Source organism: Xenopus laevis, chromosome 3L, assembly GCF_017654675.1.
Source record: "Xenopus laevis strain J_2021 chromosome 3L, Xenopus_laevis_v10.1, whole genome shotgun sequence".
Classification (NCBI taxonomy): Eukaryota; Metazoa; Chordata; class Amphibia; order Anura; family Pipidae; genus Xenopus; species Xenopus laevis.
Genome location: NC_054375.1, coordinates 121477043 through 121497050, shown reverse-complemented (window position 1 = coordinate 121497050; position 20008 = coordinate 121477043). Strand labels below are relative to the sequence as shown.

Sequence of the window (20008 nt, the reverse complement as noted above, 5' to 3'; positions counted from 1 at the left end):
AACAGCAGGTGACATGGTCAAAGCTGGCAGTTGCCTACACTGCTGCACGGCAGGATTGACCCCAAATGAAGTCTCTATGTAAAACAAAAGTTTAAAGGTCCCTTTTCTGAAATGTAAACAACCCCCAATTTGGCCAGTCTTTCTACATAACGGAGGCTTTTCATACTCTATAGCAGAATACTATACCAGTTTCTCAGAAAACTTGTCTCTGGGGGGGGATACTTTACCTTGAATTACTAATTTATATAGCACTGACACATTTCAGCAGTCCTTTATTTCATTTACATTAGTTCCCAGTGGAGCTTACAATCTAAGGTCTCAATCATTCACACACACGATAAGGTCAGTTTTATCAAGAACCAATTAATTTGTCTGTAGGATTTTGGAGTGTTGGAGGAACTTAACTACTACTCTTTTTTTTTTCTAATCTACAGTATAATATGGTAAAAATATTTTTATAAAAAAAACAATTTGCTATAAATTCTAATATCACAACTAACTTCCCAATATAAAAAAACAAGGAGTTGTACACTTTACAAACATAATTTTAATAATTTCATTTTAATGATGTAATCCAGGGTAGTAACAAATATTCCGAACTAACAATTGCAAAGGAATTTTGCAGAATGAATTAGCAATACTTTAAGACAAACTAAAATCAGTATTTTGCCTCATAGCACCAAATGATGCGGAAATATTATTTTAAATTTCTCAGTAACGTGATATAGCGACATACATCTGGAAAAAATTTGAGTGATCTGCATACATTCTTACAAACTATGTTTGCTGCCTTTGTAACCTGTGCAGGTTACAAAGCCATGGTTCCACAGGGGCATGGCTTTAATTCTAAATAGCAAGTTCCAGATCATTTCCATGAAAACCTTTCTCCAGTGGCCTCACAAACTACAGAAATGTGTGAAAATGTGATGCAGTGTTACTGAAACATTTTTTTTGGGGGTGTGTGTGATGATAAAATCGGTAACAGAACTTTAAACTACCTGCATAATTCGGCTTTCCAGCAGCTGTGGCTCAGCTTTATTACTTGTAGTATCATGCTGGGAGATTTAGCTCCTTGACAGCTGGAAAACAAGATACACACACACACAAAATGTGTGTACAAAATGGCTTCCAGCAAAGCAGCTATGCGAAGTGCTTGGAAGCTAAGGGCAAGGCTTTAAGCAGTCATGTGACAGGAAGCACTGTCATCAGATCTTTGCTTTTGTTTTCTAACTGTTGAAATGTATCGCTGATTGGTTGCTATTGGCAACATCACTGGTAATAATTCACTCTACTTTTTACACAGCATGATACGTAGGCCCCAGTCGAACTGAGCCCTTTTAGCAGGGATCCCCAACCTTTTGAACCTGTGAGCAACATTCAGAAGTAAAAGCAGTCAGAGAGCAACACAAGCATGAAAAATGTACTTGGGGTGCCAAATAAGTGCTGTTATTGGCCATTTGGTAGACCATATGAGGATTATCAACCTACATTGAGGCTCTGTTTGGCAGTACACCTGGTTTTTATACAACCAAAACTTACCTCCAAGCCTGGAATTCAAAAATAAGCTCCTGCTTTGAGGCCATTGGGAGCAACATCCAAGGGGTTGGAGAGCAACATATTACTATAGTGGTTTAAATGAATTAAAATAGAATCTACTTTACTTGTTAAATTGTTATTTTGCTTTAGAAACACTGAGTAGCCATGGTGGCAGCCACCTTAAAGGAGAAGGAAAGCCCCAGGGCGCAAAACCCCTCCCCCCCTCCCGTATATTGCCCCCCTCCCTCCTCCCCCCTGGCCTACCCCTCCCGCTGGGCAAATGCCCCTAACTTGTTACTCACCCCTCTGCGCAGGTCCTGTCCACGGAGTTCACAGTCGCCATCTTCTCCCACGCGCGTCTTCTTCCTTCTCTGACCGGCGTCTTCTGGCGCATGCGCAGTAGGAACAGGTACCGGTACAGCTCTATTGCGCATGCGCCGAATGTCACGAAGTGAAATCGGAAAACTTCGTGACATTCGGCGCATGCGCAATAGAGCTGTACCGGTACCTGTTCCTACTGCGCATGCGCCAGAAGACGCCGGTCAGAGAAGGAAGAAGACGCGCGTGGGAGAAGATGGCGACTGTGAACTCCGTGGACAGGACCTGCGCAGAGGGGTGAGTAACAAGTTAGGGGCATTTGCCCAGCGGGAGGGGTAGGCCAGGGGGGAGGAGGGAGGGGGGGCAATACACGGGAGGGGGGGAGGGGTTTTGCGCCCTGGGGCTTTCCTTCTCCTTTAAGCTGAAGAAGGAGAAAAGGGCAGGTTTACATAACAGATAAGCTGTGAAGAATACAATGGGTTTCGTTCTTACACAGAAAGAGAAACATGGGTCAAATGTCATTCACCGCTCTCTTTTAGGGATGCACCGTATCCAGGATTCGGCCTTTTTCAGTAGGATTCAGCCGAATCCTTCTGCCTGGTCGAACCGAATCCGACATGCAAATTAGGGCGGGGAGAGAAATCGCATACCTTTTTGTCATATGCAAATTAGGATTCTGATTGGGTTTGGTATTCGGCCGAATCTTTCAAGAAGGATTCGGGGGTTCGGCCGAATCCAAAAAAGTGGATTTGGTCTCTATATAGGACTACAGACTGAAAACCATTCATATAAAATAGGACATTTAGTGCCAGGAAAGTTTACTTGTAGCTGCTGGATCAACAAATACAAACTTTTTATGTTAAAAAAAGTTATATTTTCACTTTATGATATTAGTGGTTCTTTAACATCAGGTACCTTGAAAGTCCCAAAAGAACCGAAAGTGACAGTTTTGTATTAACAGATAATTAATGATTATTGGATGTGGCCAAATCCAATAATAATGAATGATGCATCTCTATTAAAAAGCTCTTCTTCAGTTTGCTTTGAACTGGATCACTATTGCTTAAAATATTGTATCAATCCAGTAATTATCTGTAAACTGCAGGCTGCTCCGGAAAACAGGACAATATTACATATTAAGATTTAGCACGGTATGTCAATACATAATGGATATAAGTGCATTATTTTATAACATGCGCTTTAACCCTTCTCTGTGCCAGAGACATACTGAGCTCACAATGCTGTTTGCCAGGCAACCCAGAATCAATTGCACTGGTACAGTATGTCACCATATGCTGGCATACGGGGGGTTAAATAACCACCGGGAAGGATGGGATATTCAGATACCAATGGCTGCTGGAGCTGTAGGGAGTTATGACAATTGGGGAACAGCATTAGTTGATTAAAACACTATGTAAGCATCATCATCTACATGTAATTGTATGCTGCCAGAATTCAGCAAAACTGCCTTTAAAAGGGCAGAACAGCCTTTGGAATTTTATCAATTGCTATTGCATTGTACAGCTCCCCAGTGATACTTATAGATCAAGGGAGCTTTTAACATCTCCATTAAATCCCTTGTGATTTGGCATTCTTACCAGTAATGCATCACCGCTGCAGCCTACTTGAAATCAAATACATTAAAAAATATCCTGGCTAAAATCTTAAAATAATTTTAGATTTTTCACCTCCCTGTGGCTTTCTTGATTAATCTAGAAACACCCAGTGGGAGAAACAGACTTTACTAGATGACCCACTGGAAAAAGAGAGAGAAATGTAACCCAGAGATGCCGATATCGGAACAAATAAAAGTCCTTGAATTTCACAAAGTCAAGATGTATTAGTGGTGGATCTTCTGGGGAGCAGATCACTTCATGGAAAGGAGGAGCCCATAAGAAAGTAGACGATGAACCAAGGGTAGCAACCAAAATATATATCAACTTAGCAAGTCAAACATTTGCAGACACTGGGTTGAGCAGCAATAAGCCACAAAGCTAACAGCGGTCCTCCTGTGACAATAAAGAAAAAATAGCTGTTTATAATGCATCAAGTTTAATACTAGCCCTCCCACCTTTGCTGAAGGCCCTTAACTTCATACAAAATCTTCTATTTTTAAAAATAGATTTCTATATATTTCATATTATTACTCTATAACCTGCTAAACAATTATCCTCCATATAATTTATGGTTATTCTCTACTGCTTCATCAGATTTAACTCAAAATTGTTACGGGTGTTAATAGCTTGACTTTCTCCCCGTCCTATTAAACACAACATATCTTTTGCTTTTAAGTCTACGTGCCCCTCTCCCTGATATTATTACCCCTGATGAAGTCCAGCCATAGGTGTCTCTCTCAGTGGAAAGAGCTTTGGATAGACAATGGTAAACATGGATTGACTGCATCGATGGCAGTGGCCTAGAGGGCACTTCAGTAGTTCCAGTAGACTTTTGGGTAATGAGAAAGGAGTCGTGCAACTTAAATCTAAGAACAAAAGAAGGGGGGGGAAATCATTATTTTGGCTTAAAATAAAATAAATTGATGCAGAAGCAGCGATTCATTTCAATCTTAACTTCTTTCAAATTTTAATTGCACAAAATTATAATTGTCGACGTTCTGAAAGAGAAAATAAAATGCACTTTTAGAAACAGAATTTGTAATTATGGATTCAAGGAACAGTGCGCTAGCAGAGGTCAGTTTAGTATAAGTAAGGGTAAACATTCAAATTAAGACCCAGACATGTTTTACTTGAGCCACACCACAGACTCAATGAATGTCTCCTTTTTTATGTTGAAAAACATGTTTTATATACTTTTCCGCATGACGGCAGCAACACAGGACATGACACATCAAGATTACCCTTTCATTTGCATAATTATTATTTTAGATTAGTTGATACCACTTTATGAAAGGGCTTTATCACTCTTACTTTCTTTAAATCTAGCAATTCTGCAGTCACATTGGAACCCCTTCATTTTTTCTAGCAGTGTCAATAAGAGTAATTTCTCCGAGATTCCTTGCGAAGATTCAGGACTACTGAACCCAACAGGAAACAACTGGGCTAAAGGTCTCTGGCGACTGAGCAGTCACATTTCAAGCTTTCAAGATGACCCATCTGTTTCCAAACGGGAATCAAAGGACCTCAAAATTATACAGCACGCTACATTATATATACTGCATTACACAGATTTGTGAAAAAACTTTATTAGTGGCTTTTGATATGTGAATGAGTGTGCCAATTGCTTGACGCTGATTCAAAAATACTGTGCAAATCAAGTGGTGAACTGCCGTGTAATTGACCTGATTTATTGGATTTAAAAAGGCTGCTGGAGCAGCAGGAAGCTTAAAGTTTTGTCCCATAATGCTCTACTCACTGCCAGACAGAAACTGCAGTATCTAGTAGCTGGAAGAGGCTGTTGGCCTATCTGAGAGTAGCCGGCATATAAAATAGCTATTACACAGGGTGGTGTATTGTACCCTTCTCTCTTGGGGGGGGGGGATGGTGGAGTTTATTCCCTATTCAAGGGATACTGCCATCAGATTAAATAAGTGTTTAGCTTTGCTTAAACCAACATGTAATGTTGTGTAAACTAGTGTAGCTTTTGTAAAAAAAAATTAACTGTGCTGGAAAAGTTGTTGGAACTTTTCATGGCCGCATTGGGGAATAAGTTTCCTGGTATCATGTGACTATTTCTAGTTTCCTACTAGATATACACTTAGGGGCAAATTTAGTTAAGGTCGAATATCGAGGGTTAATTAACCCTTGATATTCGACTGCCGAAGTTAAATCCTTCGACTATCGAAGTCAAAGGATTTAGCGCTATTCGTTCGATCGAACGAAAAATTGTTCGATCGAACGATTAAATCCTTCGATTCAAAGGATTTTAATCCATCGATCGAACGATTTTTGTTCAACCAACGACCTTCCCCATAGGCTAACATTGACTTCGGTAGCTTTTAGGTGGCGAACTAGGGGGTCGAAGTTTTTTCTTAAAGAGACAGTACTTCGACTATCGAATGGTCGAATAGTCGAACGATTTTCAGTTTGAAACGTTCGATTCGAAGTAGCCCATTCGATGGTCGAAGTAGCCAACAAAAACCATTCGAAATTCAAAGTTTTTTTCCTCTATTCCTTCACTCGAGCTAAGTAAATGAGCCATTAAGTGTCAGTCCACACGAGCAGATTCGGGGAGATTTAGTTGCCTCACGAGGAAACTTTGGGGCGACTTCGGAAAACGAAGCGCCGCGTGTGCTTTAGCACAGGCGACTTTTCATTATAGCGGTCGGGAAGACATGCTAAGGCAGTTCGGGGAGATTGTCGCCCAGAAGAAGAGGCGATAATCTCCCCAAATCTGCTCGTGTGGAATGACCCTAAGGCTCCACTTCTCTCCACCAGCGTTTTGTAGTTTTGACAGCAGTGAACAAAATGCCTCATGGCCAGGGGCCTAATAATCAGAGCCACTATTTCACAAAACAAGGTAAGATCAGTTACCCTTCACCAAATTGCTCATGGACAATTAGAGTGAATGAGATAAAGCAGCTCAACTAAGGCAAAGTAAATTAACACAGTGGTTGTATAATCTATACAATTACAGGTATGGGACCTGTTATGCAGAATGCTCGCGACCTGGGGCTTTTTGGATAACGGATCTTTCAATAATCTGGATCTTCATACCTTACGTCAACTACAAAACCATGTACACATTAAAAAAAACAATAGGCTGGTTCTGCTTCCAATAAGGAGTCATTATATCTTAGTTTGGTTCAAGTACAAGCTACTGTTTTATTTTTTGGATAAAATGGAGACTATGGGAGAGGGTCTTTCTGTAATTCGGTGCGGTCTGGATAATGGGTTTCCGGATAAGGGATCCCATAACTGTATATGAAACTGGACAATCTAATGTTACTGAGAATATATGTTACTGAAAAATGAAAAGGTAAATACCAAAAGGAGTAATTATAACAAGTAAATTACTTGCCAAGTGGCAAACTATTACATGAAAGAATTTATTTAGTGGTAAACTGAAAAGAAATACAGAAGCAGAGACATTTATTAACAATTTGCAGAATAAACTGTTATTATAAGGATGAATGTGTTCTTTGTAAAGTAACATTTATTGTTTGCAGCTTGCATTTCCCTGTTATTACCCTTATGTATTATAGACTCACCAGATCTACTGCAGTGTGGAATATAAATTATTTTTCAGATTATAGGAGACCGTTACATGCCTTGTGGGTATTACAGAGCTGTTAATCTATGTCGCATAAACCATCCGGAGACCTGAGCAGATTAAGTAGCAATTCTGATTCCAGCATTACAGGCAAAGGGAATGATTTTCTTAGCCTTTCCTTATAGTGAAAATGTTCAGTTCTCAGTGCCGTTTGTTACTTGTGCCACCCACTTAGTGAACCATGGGTCCTCATTTATTTGCTGGCAGAATGCCAAGGATAAAAATGCAAGCAAACCTTCCTGCAATAAAAGGGCAGGATGTCATAAAGCTTTGGTAAAATAAATATTGCATTTGTGATTATATTTACTGGTAATTGTTTTGAGGTGCTTTTTCCTCCTGGTACAGCAGCTCTGCCTTGCTTTTTGGCAGAGATTTTAGATACAGCCTCTGGATCAGAGCTTTCGTCTCACAAGATTTATGCAATCTTATAGTAAAAAATGGGGTCACTGTAGGTTGATTATATCTTTGTGAAAATTGTATAATTGTTATCATCTATCCTTCAGTCTCAGTGGCCCAAGCAACATCAATAGATGTTATAGATATAATGCAAGTTATACACTAAATGGCAGTGTGTTGGGAGTTTCCTTAAGTGAGAAGGATCTAGGGGTTTTTGTAGATAACACATTGTCTAATTCTGGGCAGTGTCATTCTGTGGCTACTAAAGCAAATACAGTTCTGTCTTGCATAAAAAAGGGCATTAACTCAAGGGATGAAAACATAATTAAGCCTCTTTATAGGTTGCTGGTAAGGCCTCATCTGGAGTGAGCAGTGCATACACAGTTTTATACTGTCATGGGAAAAAAATATTTTTTCAAAATAAATCAGTTAATAGTGCTGCTCCAGCAGAATTCTGCACTGAAATGCATTTCTCAAAAGAGCAAACAGATTTTTTTATATTCAATTTTGAAATCTGACATGGGGCTAGACATATTGTCAATTTCCCAGCTGCCCCAAGTCATGTCTTGTGTTCTGATAAACTTCAGTCACTCTTTACTGCTGTACTGCAAGTTGGAGTGATATCACCCCCCTTCCTTTTCCCCCCAGCAGTCAAACAAAAGAACAATGGGCAGGTAACTAGATAACAGCTCCCTAACACAAGATAACAGCTGCCTGGTAGATCTAAGAACAACACTCAATAGTAAAAACCCATGTCCCACTGAGACACATTCAGTTACTTGAGAAGGAAAAACAGCAGCCTGCCAGAAAGCATTTTTCTCCTAAAGTGCAGGCACAAATAACATGACCAGGGGCAGCTGGGAAATTGACAAAACAGAAGTCTTGTGGGTGGAGTTCTTCACGAATTGTAAAGAGTCCAGCAAATTAATTGTAGGCATATGCTATAGACCCCCTAATGTATGTGAGGAGGAGGCGAATAGCAAAGAAAAGGCTGCTAGTTTGTGTAAAGTAATGATAATGGGGGATTTTAATTACCCAGATATTGACTGGAGCAACAGTACTACCAGATCAGTTAATGGAAACAAATTTATAAAATTGTTGCATGACAATTTTATGGCACAGGTTGTTGAGGAGCCTACCAGAAAAAATGCTATTCTGGATTTAGTGATCTCAAATGACCCAGAAATTATAGCAAATGTGCAAAAAACAAATATATACTGGGGCAACAAAAACCATGAATTTTCCAAAAGCTAATTTTAGTGCCTTGAGGGCTGCCCTACAGAGCATTGATTGCGGCATTAAGTTTTCAGCTAAAAACACAGAACAGAAATGGTTGTCATTTAAAATTATATTAAATCATTACTGTTCTCAATTTATTCCCTTAAGGAGTAAATGTAGAAGAAGGATCATCCTATGTGGCTTAATACAGAAGTAAAGAAGTTAATAGGAAAGAAGAGAAAGGCATTTAAAAACTACAAATCTGTTGGGACAGAAGCTGCATTTAATGAATATAAACACTGTAATAAATGTTGTAAATCAGCAATCCGGAAGGCAAAGAAAGGAAATGAAGAGTGAATTGCGATAGAGGTGAAAACTAACCCTAAAAAGTTTTTTAAATATATTAATAGTAAAAAGATGCAGGTTGAGAGTGTTGCTCCATTAAATAATGGTACCAGTATGGTTGTAACAGATACAGAAAAGGCAAATGTTAATGTTAAATCAGTTCTTTTCTTCAGTATATACAATAGAGGAGTCTGGGTTCACAAGCTCACTTTATAGCTGCACTAATGGCTCAGCTCAATCTAGTCAGTGGCTGATAGGATATGATTCATAAAGCTTTAATAAAAATTGATGTAAACAAGGCTCCAGGGCCTGATGGCATACACCCCCGGGTTCTAAGAGAGCTTAGTTCAGTTTTAGACCAGCCCCTATTTCTGATTTTCTCAGATTCATTTCTGATTTTCTCAGATTCACTTTCATCTGATATGGTGCCTATGGATTGGAGAAAAACTGATTTTATTCTCAGCCTGGCAATTATAAGCCAGTAAGCTTGACATCTGTGGAGGGCAAATTATTTGAACACTTGTTAAGGGATCACATTCAAAATTTTGCCCTAGTGAATGGCATTATGAGCAGCAATCAGCATGGCTTTATAAGGGATAGGTCATGTCACACAAATTTGATTGCTTTTTAGGATGAGGTAAGTAAGATGCTGGACAGTGGGGGGGCAGTAGATGTGATCTATTTGGATTTTGCCAAAGCGTTTGATACTGTGCCCCACAAACGACTGCTTTCTAAACTAAGGTCCATTGGGCTTAATGAAGTCGTTTGCACATGGATAGGAAACTGGCTACAGGATCGGGTACAGAGGGTGGTTGTTAATGGGACATTCTCTACTTGGAGTAAGGTTCTTAGTGGGGTCCCTCAGGGCTTGGTATTGGGTCCACTTTTATTTAACTTGTTCATTAATGGCTTAGGGGAGGTTGTTGTAAGTAATGTCCAATTCAAGCCCAATTAATTCCATCCAGGATGTGGCATCCTTGCAACACGATCTTACTGACAATCTGGGCAGCTAAGTGGCAAATGAGATTCAATGTTGATAAATGTAAAGTCATGCACCTGGGATGTAAAAATATCCAAGCCACTTATACCCTTAATGGGACTGCACTAGGCAAATCGATTATGGAAAAGGACCTTGGAGTCCTTGTAGATTATAAACTTGGCTGTAGTAAGCAATGCCAGTCAGCAGCATCAAGGGCAAATAAGGTCTTGAGCTGTATTAAAAGGGGCATAAAGTCACGGGAGGAGGGGGTCATTCTTCCACTGTATAGAGCACTGGTAAGGCCCTATCTAGAATACGCCGTTCAGTTTTGGTCTCCATCACTCAAACAGGACATTATTGTATTAGAGAGGGTACAGAGAAGGGCAACTAAGCTGGTAAAAGGTATGGAAAATCTTAGCTATGAGGAAAAACTGGCCAAATTGGGGATGTTCATGCTGGAAAAGAGGCGCTTAAGGGGTGATATGATAACTATGTATAAATATACATATATAAAGGGGATCATATAATAATCTCTCTAATGCTTTATTTACCAGTAAGTCTTTCCAGCTGACACGAGGTCACCCTTTCCGATTAGAAGAAAAGAGGTTCCGCCTAAATATTCGGAAGGGGTTTTTTACAGTGAGAGCTGTGAAGATGTGGAATTCTCTCCCTGAATCAGTTGTACAGGCTGATACATTAGATAGCTTTAACAAGGGGTTGGATAACTTTTTTGCAAGTGAGGGAATACAGGGTTATGGGAAATAGCTCATAGAACAAGTTGATCCAGGGACTAGTCCGATTGCCATTTTGGAGTCAGGAAGGAATTTTTCCCCCTCTGAGGCAAATTGGTGAGGCTTCAGATGGTTTTTTTTTGCCTTCTTCTGGATCAACTGGCAGTTAGGCATATATATATGTATATGTGTCTTTTTTTAACCTTATTATGTTACTATGTTTTTAGCTCTCTAACTCTGAGTTAGTCAGCGACTTGAAGGCCACATGGTACATATCTGTTCAGTGAGTTTGAAATTGATCCTCAGCATTCAGCTCAGATTCAAACGCAACAGATATGACCCATGTGGCCGGCCCCCTCAAGTCTCTGACTGGGTAACCAGTCAGTGTAAACAAAGAGGGCTGAAAAGTAGGAAGTAATGTTCTGGCTATTATGTTAGATATACAGCCTTTATACATTACATTTTTGGCTAACTAACTATATTAGAAACATTTTTTATTTTGCACAGCCTATCTATTTACCCAGTTTTTATTTTTACATTGAACAATTCCTTTAAGAGGGATATAAATGAGCCGGAGAGAGTGCAGAGACGTGCAACTAAATTGGTTAGAGGGACGGAAGACTTAAATTATGAGGGTAGACTGTCAAGGTTGGGGTTGTTTTCTCTGGAAAAAAGGCGCTTGCGAGGGGACATGATTACACTTTACAAGTACATTAGAGGACATTATAGACAAATAGCAGGGGACCTTTTTACCCATAAAGAGAGGCCACCTCTTTAGACTAGAAGAAAAGAACTTTCATTTGAAGCAACGTAGGGGGTTCTTCACAGTCAGGACAGTGAGGTTGTGGAATGCACTGCCGGGTGATGTTGTGATGGCTGATTCAGTTAATGCCTTTAAGAATGGTTTGGATGACTTTTTGGACACACATAATATCAAAGGCTATTGTGATACTGAACTCTAAAGTATAGATATGGGTATATATAATTTATGTGAAAGTAGGGAGGGGTGTGTGTATGGATGCTGGGTTTTCATTTGGAGGGGTTGTATGGATGCTGAGTTTTCATTTTGAGGGGTCCAACTTGATGGACTGTCTTTTTCCAACCCGATTTAACTATGTAACTATGCAATAGAACTGAGTCTTTAAATATCTCATTCTGTTTCTTTGTGGCTCATGAAAAAAAAAAGAATTGTGCTCAGTGATTATACTCACCTTGTAGAAATGAGCAGAAAACAGCATGGAGGGAACGCAATACAAGCTCCTGGAGGGGAAGCACAAAGTCTGTTGCAGAACCAATAGACTTTACCTCAGCCGGGACATGGATGCTGAGTTGCCCAGAGGTGAAAGATAGAAGCCTGTTCTCTGTAAGAGGCACTGGTGATCCACAGCTGTCAGAGATTAAAACATAAAAAATGACTGGAAAATGCAAATGACTGCAAATCAGAGCACAATGTTGTATTGTTATTTCACAATAGTCCTCTATTTTACATGATGCCATGTGAATCTCTGTAGGGCTAAAGATAAAAGGGAAACTGACAAGTTAAATAAGTCAGTGTGTGACGGAGTAAGCTTTAGACAAGTATTACAAACAAATACACTGCTACAGAAGTCATATTTTCTTCCAAGTGACTGCCTGCAGCTAATGTACTTTTTGACTGAATGAGTGTGGCTACATCAAAGTCACAACAAATTCTAATGTGGGTCCAGCTTACCCGCTGCAGCCAATCACTTTGTTGTAGAGGTAGGAGGGAAGGCCTTTTAGCTGAACATTGTTATCCACATATACATACTGTAGTTCCCGAGATCTTCCAAGATCTGAATAACAGAATAAAAAAAGGACCAAATAAGACTCTGCTATTTTAAAGGGATACTGTCATGGGAAAACATGTTTTTTTTTCAAAACATCAGTTACTAGTGCTACTCCAGAAGACTTATGCACTGAAATCCAATTCTCAAAAAAGCAAACAGATTTTTTTTATATTCAATTATGAAATCTGACATGGGTCTAGACATATTGTTAGTTTCCCAGCTGCCCCAGTCATGTGACTTGTGCCTGCACTTTAGGATGGAACGACTTCCTGGCAGGCTGTTATTTCTCCTACTTAATTTAACTAAATCAGTCTCAGTGGGACTTGGCTTTTACTATTGAGTGTTGTCTTTAGATCTACCAGGGAGCTTTTAACCTTGTGTTAGAGAGCTGTTATCTACCTTCCCATTGTGCGGAGGGGGGGGTAAGGAAGGGGGGTAATATCACTCCAACTTGCCATACAGCAGTAAAGAGTGACTAAAGTTTATCAGAGCAGAAGTCACATGACTGGGGGAAGCTGGGAAACTGACAAGCTGTCTAGCCCCATGTTACATTTCAAAATTTAATACAAAAAAATCTGTTTGCTCTTTTGGAAAATTTATTTCAGTGCAGAATTCTGCTAGAGCAGCACTATTAACTGATGCGTTTTGAAAAAAACATGTTTTCCCATGACAGTATCCCTTCAACAAATCAAACATATATTTGACCAAACCACAGGCCACAGGCCTAGCAGGCTTCCAGGAAAGCAGCTGAGCAGAGACAGCATAAAGATTATACACTTTAAAGGGGGAGCAAAGCCTCCCTGAAAAATGTTTTCTTTTATCCCAATACATAGGCTGCTTGACCCTCACCTAAGGCATTACTGACAACTTCCCCAACTGAAGGTCTACTTCCCTTGCAGTATATAAAACAGTAGCCAAAGAGTTTTAATATTTTCTGCTGCTTGTCAGTTCCCTGCATTCCCAGTTCCTCAGAAATACAGACAAAGGGTTTTACTTTCCCCCTAGATATATCCAGTAAACATGGGGCTGAAATTTCCTGACAGCAGGATTAGACGTAGAGATATCACAGTACATTATCCCCTGCTCCATGGAAAACAATCCTAGTTCTCTCATCACATTACCGCCCTGCCGGCTCCCTGGCTGGTGCCCAATTCATGATTTTTTATCACTGGAGCTCAGATGTTGGCAGCTGCAGTTCTATTGTCTGGAGAGTAGCATGTGTGATTTACATGGAGACACAGACTGGACTAGTGCCGATGGCAAAACTCGCACAAGCCCAAATATGGGAACTTCTCTTAGCTGCTCAGATGGGACGGAACTAGACAATGACTGTACTACAGAAACCCTTGCCAAAAGGAAAATGAAAGGGAAGACAATCTTATGCACAGGGCAATTCCAAGTGGATCTTAAAGGAAGAGAGTTTAGCAAAGAAGTAAAGAACAAAAAGACTGATTGCTTAAATATATATATATATATATATACACACACCTGTTGAAAACTTGGGCATTACACTGCAACCTTGTTACAAAAACTTTACTTTATACAGTATTTATTTCATGTTACGTTTATTGCCACATCCAATGCACAAGTAAAACCCCTAACAGGGCCAGTTGCTACACAAGGATCTTAACTGGTGCTATTTGTGGAAAGGGATACAACCAGTTGAAGTAAAAACTACTGGTGCTAAATTCAGCTGGCCTGCATTTATTTATCTAAATAAAAATCTAGCATTTCATGTAGTGAATACAGGTCATATATGTAATTTATTTAAATGCATACATTAAAGGGGAAATCCACATAAACATAACTTCAGCTTTTTGAAAAGTAAACATAATATCAAGCAATATACATCCATTAAAAAATATGCAGACTTTTCATGATTTTTAATGGTTTGGAACGATTCCCTAAGCCTAGCCCCCTGCTCTCCTGCGGATCTCTCTGACTACTTTCCTGAGGTGGCTGACTACTGTTACTTTGTATCAACGGGCATCTGTCCTCAGCCTGCATCCTCCAAACTCCACAATTCCCTGCACATGTGATTTCAATAAGGAAAGAACATCAGAGTGCAATGCATTGTGGGTTATGATGTTCCTGCATGCTGTCTGTAAAGGTGGCCATACACAGGCAGATAAAGCTGCCGATATCGGTCGTTTGGACCGATTTGACAGCTTATCTGCCTGTGTATGGGGGCTTCCGACGGGTCTTCCCGATCGATATCTGGCCACGATATCGATCGGGAAGGTTGGATTTTTACCCGACCGACCTGTCGGAGCCGCTTGGCGCATCGTAATTCGATCGTTCGGCCATACGGCCGAACGCTCGAATTACCCCTGATATAGCCATGCAGTTTAGTGGCATATCGGGGAAAGATCCGCTCGTTTGGCGATGTCGCCAAACGAGCGGATCTTTGAGTCTATGGCCACCTTAAGCTGTGGTGAAGTTGTTACAATTTGTAACATCAGTGTTTAGTCCCTCCTTCCCTGCCAGGATTTCAAATGACACAGAAAGAGAAGAAATGTTATACAGCTGAATTTCAGCATAGACAATTGCATTTATTCATACTTTTTGAAGAAACAGGTAACTGTGACTGATATATATGGGGTCTTTGTATTATATAGGCCTCTTTATCAAATTTTGGTTTGGAAGCTGGATTTTCCCTTTAATAAACAAATCACAAAGAAAAATACTGCCTGTCTAGCTCTAACTAATAACAAAGATGTCCCAGTCTCAAATCAGCTTCTACTAGGATTTACTGGCCAAGGTAACATACAGAGGAGTGCAAGCCCCAGTATCCCCTTGCATGTCTTTCCAGCTTTAAGCATTTATACATATAAATACATAAATACAAACATATTCACCTCCATTACATTGTGACCCTATTGCACAATTAAACCAAGTATTATAAAAGTTCTAATGATATAAATGAAAAAACAAAAGTATTTATTACAGTCAAACTTTGATTTTAGATTTCTACATTTTGCATCATATTTTTTTTTGTGATTCCCGCCAATTTATAATGCATTTAAGTACTTGCTTTTCCCACTGTTAGCTTATCCTTCTTGATATTAAGGCTCCTCTGTGTCTTCCAGCCAACCTCGCCACACCAGGTCATATTTCTAAGGACAGTATAGGTGAGTTGTATTAAGGGGAGTGTTGCTTTAAGTAAATTCAACCAGCCATTAACTGTGGAGGATTGGGGGGACATCCAATTCAGGAGGATACATTTCCTGGCATAGAATAGTAGTGTATGGAAAAGTATTCTCATGGCAGCCCTAGGGGTGACCTCATCTATTATACCAAGAATGCATACCTGGGGGGTTATTAGTTTAGGTAGTGCAGTTTTATCCTGAAAATAATTGAGAACCTGAGACCAGAAGGCTAGGATTTGAGGGCATGACCAAATGAGATGTAGATAAGATGCCTCTGAGGCCCTACACTTAGGACACTGTGGTGAGTCCAGTCGGCTCATATGGAAGAGCCTATTTGGGGTTAAGTGGAGTCTATGTAGGATCTTGAACTGGATCAGTCTATCTCTGGTTGAGACGAGGTAGTCATATGCCTTATCAGTTGCCTCCTCCCAATCTTCGTCCTCTAGCTCTGGGATGTCTCTGCTCCAGGCTGCACCCGCTGTATTAAATGGAGGTTTAATAGTAGCTAGGAGAAGTGAATACAGGTTGGTGACAAGTTTTTTTGGTGGTGGGGGCTCTAAGGGCTGATTTTATCTTAGAGGTTGTGAGATTCATAGCGTTCCCATGAAATTGGGTATTGGTGGCCTGTCTAAGATGAAAATAGGAGAACCAGGGAAGAGGCTCCTGGGTTTGGGCATGTTCAATTTCAGCCCTGGGGCGTATCACCCCATCTATAACCAAGTCCCCTAGTGTACGTAGACCCCATTGTGGCCATATTTTGTACTCTGCTATGTGCTTCAGGTGTGGGAGGAAGGAATTTCTCCATAGGGGTAGCTGAGGCGAGAGAAGGGGTAACGCTAGATTGAAATTACAGTATTTTTAGCGAAATTAATTGTACCTCCTATGGTAATCCACATCTGACTTGTAGCAAAGGCTGTCCTACCGCGTAACGCTAATGCTGCGCTGCTTAAGTTTTGCCATTTAAATAGTGGGGGGGCAGTAGATGCTTTATTGCCATTTATTACATAAAAAATAAAATCCAAATAAAGAACAATTTATAATGTAACACTAAAATGCCAAGCAGTCATCAAGCATGATAAAGGGCAGTTATACCAGGCCACAAAAAAAAATTTCGTACGATATTCGGTGCGTGTATGTTGGGAGATGAGGCGACCGGTATCAGCAGAAGATTTGGATATTGGTCAGCTTGTTGATCGGGCTGGTTTTAAAAATTTTGATCAGGCCCTTTACAGGCACCCGAACATTGGTCATTGCTAGTGCTGAATTGTCAGATACAGGTAGAATTCTATTGTTTCTACCTGTATATTGATTCACATGTGTATTGAAACTAACAATCTTAATTAAGATATTAATTGTAATGTCTATGGCCACCTTTAGACTGTTTGCCTGTACGGACATTGCATTGTTTTAGCAAAACATTTTACAATTACAACTTAAGCCTCCAGCTGCTTTCTTTACCAATAACAGAGAGGATCCTTGGATTTCACACAGATTTGTATAAGAATAAAAAATAAAAGTAAATAAAAAAGAGCATATGACAGATGAATGGCAAGGCTTGTGAGGTGACAGCGATGGGGGGTGAGAAGATATACTTTAGATAAAATATGGTTACTCGAAAAGAAATCGATAATTGTAATTCAGGTATGTTTTCTTTAAGATGAATTCCTGTAAACTTAATTTCTGTATTAGCTCTGTCTACTTATTTTATGCACCAGCAGTAAACAGTGATGCAGTGATGAATAAAATATTTCAGTTGGTAAGCTTAATGTATTTTCATGTAAATATTTAACATTTCTATTATAAATAAAACCTTCTGAGAATGAATATCATAATGCCTTCTCGTAACGGTTATTTTCTATACTATTATTATTTTGTACAATAAAGTAGAGTCCTGCAGCGGGTCGGGTACCCTGTGGGTTGCGTATAGAAGTTCCGGGTGCGGGTATAGACGTGGGTCGGCAGTTTTGCGGGTCAGGCCGCAGGTCTTCTCAATAGCGATATTTACTCCTTTTTTCTGGTCACGTCTACTTCCGATGACATCAGTTCCTGTTTACAATGACAGCACTTCCTGTTTTACTCCTTTTTTTCTGGCCACGGCTACATCCGATGATGTCACTTCCGGTTTACAATGACAGCACTTCCTGATTCTTGATGGTCAGCGGGTCGAGAGTCCGGGTTGCGTATAAGGTATTTGCGGGTCGAGTTTCGGGTAAGAATGCGGGTCCGGGCTGCGGATTGCAGGTTGCGGGTACGGGTCCCAACAAATGGACTCCTTTCTCAGAACCCCACTCTTGCTTTACCTGCAAGGCTTACATCAAACTGTCTGTGTCCCTTTCCTCCAAACCTTGAAAACCCACCTGTTATGGATGCTTTATAAATGGGGTGATTTAGAAGGGATACCCTGCTTTTACTTTTTATGAACCCACTCACCTAATGGGAGAGATGCTAGGCAGTTTCCAGCCATGGAGAGCTCATTGAGGCTAGCCAGCTGACAGAGCTGTCGAGGGACACTGCATAGCAGGTTTCGATCCACTGTCAGGAACTGCAGAGACTGGCACTGGTATAACTTCTCTGGTAAACTGACCAAGTGGTTTGTTGACAAATCCAAGGTTTGCAGTTCCTTTAGCTTTCCAATTTCTGCAAAAAAAATCAGCTCAAAATCAAAAAAGTGAGGCAAACAATGTTAACCACAGTAATTAGACATTTTCGAATAAATGATACCTCCATTAGCTACTTCAATCTGGTATAAATGTTTGAGATACAAGGAACACCTAAGCTTGAAAACCAGGAATGTGGCCTATGGTTTTGTAGTTTCATTTCCTATGAAGTGTAAGATAAAACAAAAATACAACAAACTCTTCTATTGTTCTGCAGCTTTGGTTTACGGTGCTGTCTTTGGTTGCTAGGGTTCCACCTACCCTAGTAAACAGAAACAAGCATACAGGAGAACTGTAACAAAATCATAAACCAAATTAAACAACACAAACTTCCTCTTTAAATCCCCTAAATCTCACAGGTGATTAATTTAAAAAAATATAGTTGCACTAAATAGAGCTTTTAAAAACATGTCTAACATAAAGTAAGATTGCAAGCAATTTAAAAATATAACAGCTGTACAATTATTTATTGAATACAGGAATCTGTTGGTTCTACCCTCTCCCTACTAAATGCTATGAAATAGCACCCTAACCATTAATGGGAATTGACTTTTTTTATATATAGTTTATGGTGCTGTCTGTAATGAAAAACTCTTCCTGCTGCAAAACCTTCAGGTTGCTACAGTCCCTGACCTTGGCAACCTGTTCAGATGCAGAGACGCTAGACTGTTCAAATGTGGAGACTTCAATTCTTTTACACTGCGTCCCTTCAAAGGGGACATGTCACCCAAAGAAATAATTCCAAATTCTTTATTATCATGTTAGCTGAGCAAAATAAACTTTACTTACACTTTATTTATTATTTAAAAGTTGTTTCCTTCAGTCTTAGAATTATACTATCACAGCAAGCAGGCAGAAGCCATTTTGGGGACACTGTTATTAAGATAAATTTTGTATCACCCCAAAATCTTGTGTATGAACCAGAATGGGGAATGTAATGCCCATACACAGTGCCCTATATAATTATAGAGCCTGAGGAGGGAAGGGGCAATGTGAGAAGTGCAGTGATATGTAGGAAGTGCTGAATTGAAAGCGATAGTAATTGACTGCACCACCTCTATGCCTCAGGCATAGAGGCGGGGAATATACTTGATTGACAGCTGAAATATTTAAATACCTTTATAACAGGTATGGATGTTTCAATGAAAAAAAAAAAAGAATTTGTGTTTCATGTTTAATTTGCAAAGGACTTTTATTATACAGCTTTTTATGTGTAGGTGACAGCTCCCCTTTAAACAACAATACATTTTCTAATTTGTTCTTTTACCTTTAAAAGTTCTGTTTGACTGCACTACATGACTTCTCGTGTCCCCTATCTTATTGGAAATTCCCTACATTCCTCAGTCAGCCACTGCCTTTCATCAACATCTTCTCTCACTACTGTATCCTATCAAATATCTCTCTCTCAACTACTGAATGTTTCTTTCCCTGCTGTAGTATTTCCAAACAAACCCAAGAACACCAATTATTAGTCGAGTCTAGGATTTGTCCTAAGCAAACTTTGTATCCAATCTTTTCATCCAATCTTTCGTCTATAAGGGACCTAGAGCAGATTGCAGACATTAAAAGGAATATTACCATATTTAACATATTCTTGTAGGAATGTAATAAAAGAGGCAAAATTTGCCTAGATCTATTAACT

The 20008-nt window shown here is 39.7% G+C and overlaps 1 protein-coding gene across 2 annotated transcripts in view; it reads right to left on the bottom strand.

The window, feature by feature from the left end:
* Positions 1-2607: 2607 nt before the first annotated feature.
* The window catches only part of lrrc28.L (leucine rich repeat containing 28 L homeolog), a 36450-nt gene continuing 19049 nt past the window's right edge, over positions 2608-20008 (bottom strand). The window contains exons 6-10 of one of the 2 annotated variants that reach the window (XM_018253261.2): positions 18140-18346; positions 12464-12566; positions 11964-12139; positions 4177-4336; positions 2608-3863 (exon numbers count right to left, since the gene is read on the bottom strand). In XM_018253261.2, the coding sequence (XP_018108750.1) occupies positions 3791-3863; positions 4177-4336; positions 11964-12139; positions 12464-12566; positions 18140-18346 (719 nt within the window). In that variant the 3' untranslated portion in view covers positions 2608-3790. Of the gene's footprint in view, positions 3864-4176; positions 4337-6664; positions 7323-11963; positions 12140-12463; positions 12567-18139; positions 18347-20008 lie in introns of those variants that run through there. The other variant, XM_018253262.2, reaches the window with a different exon arrangement.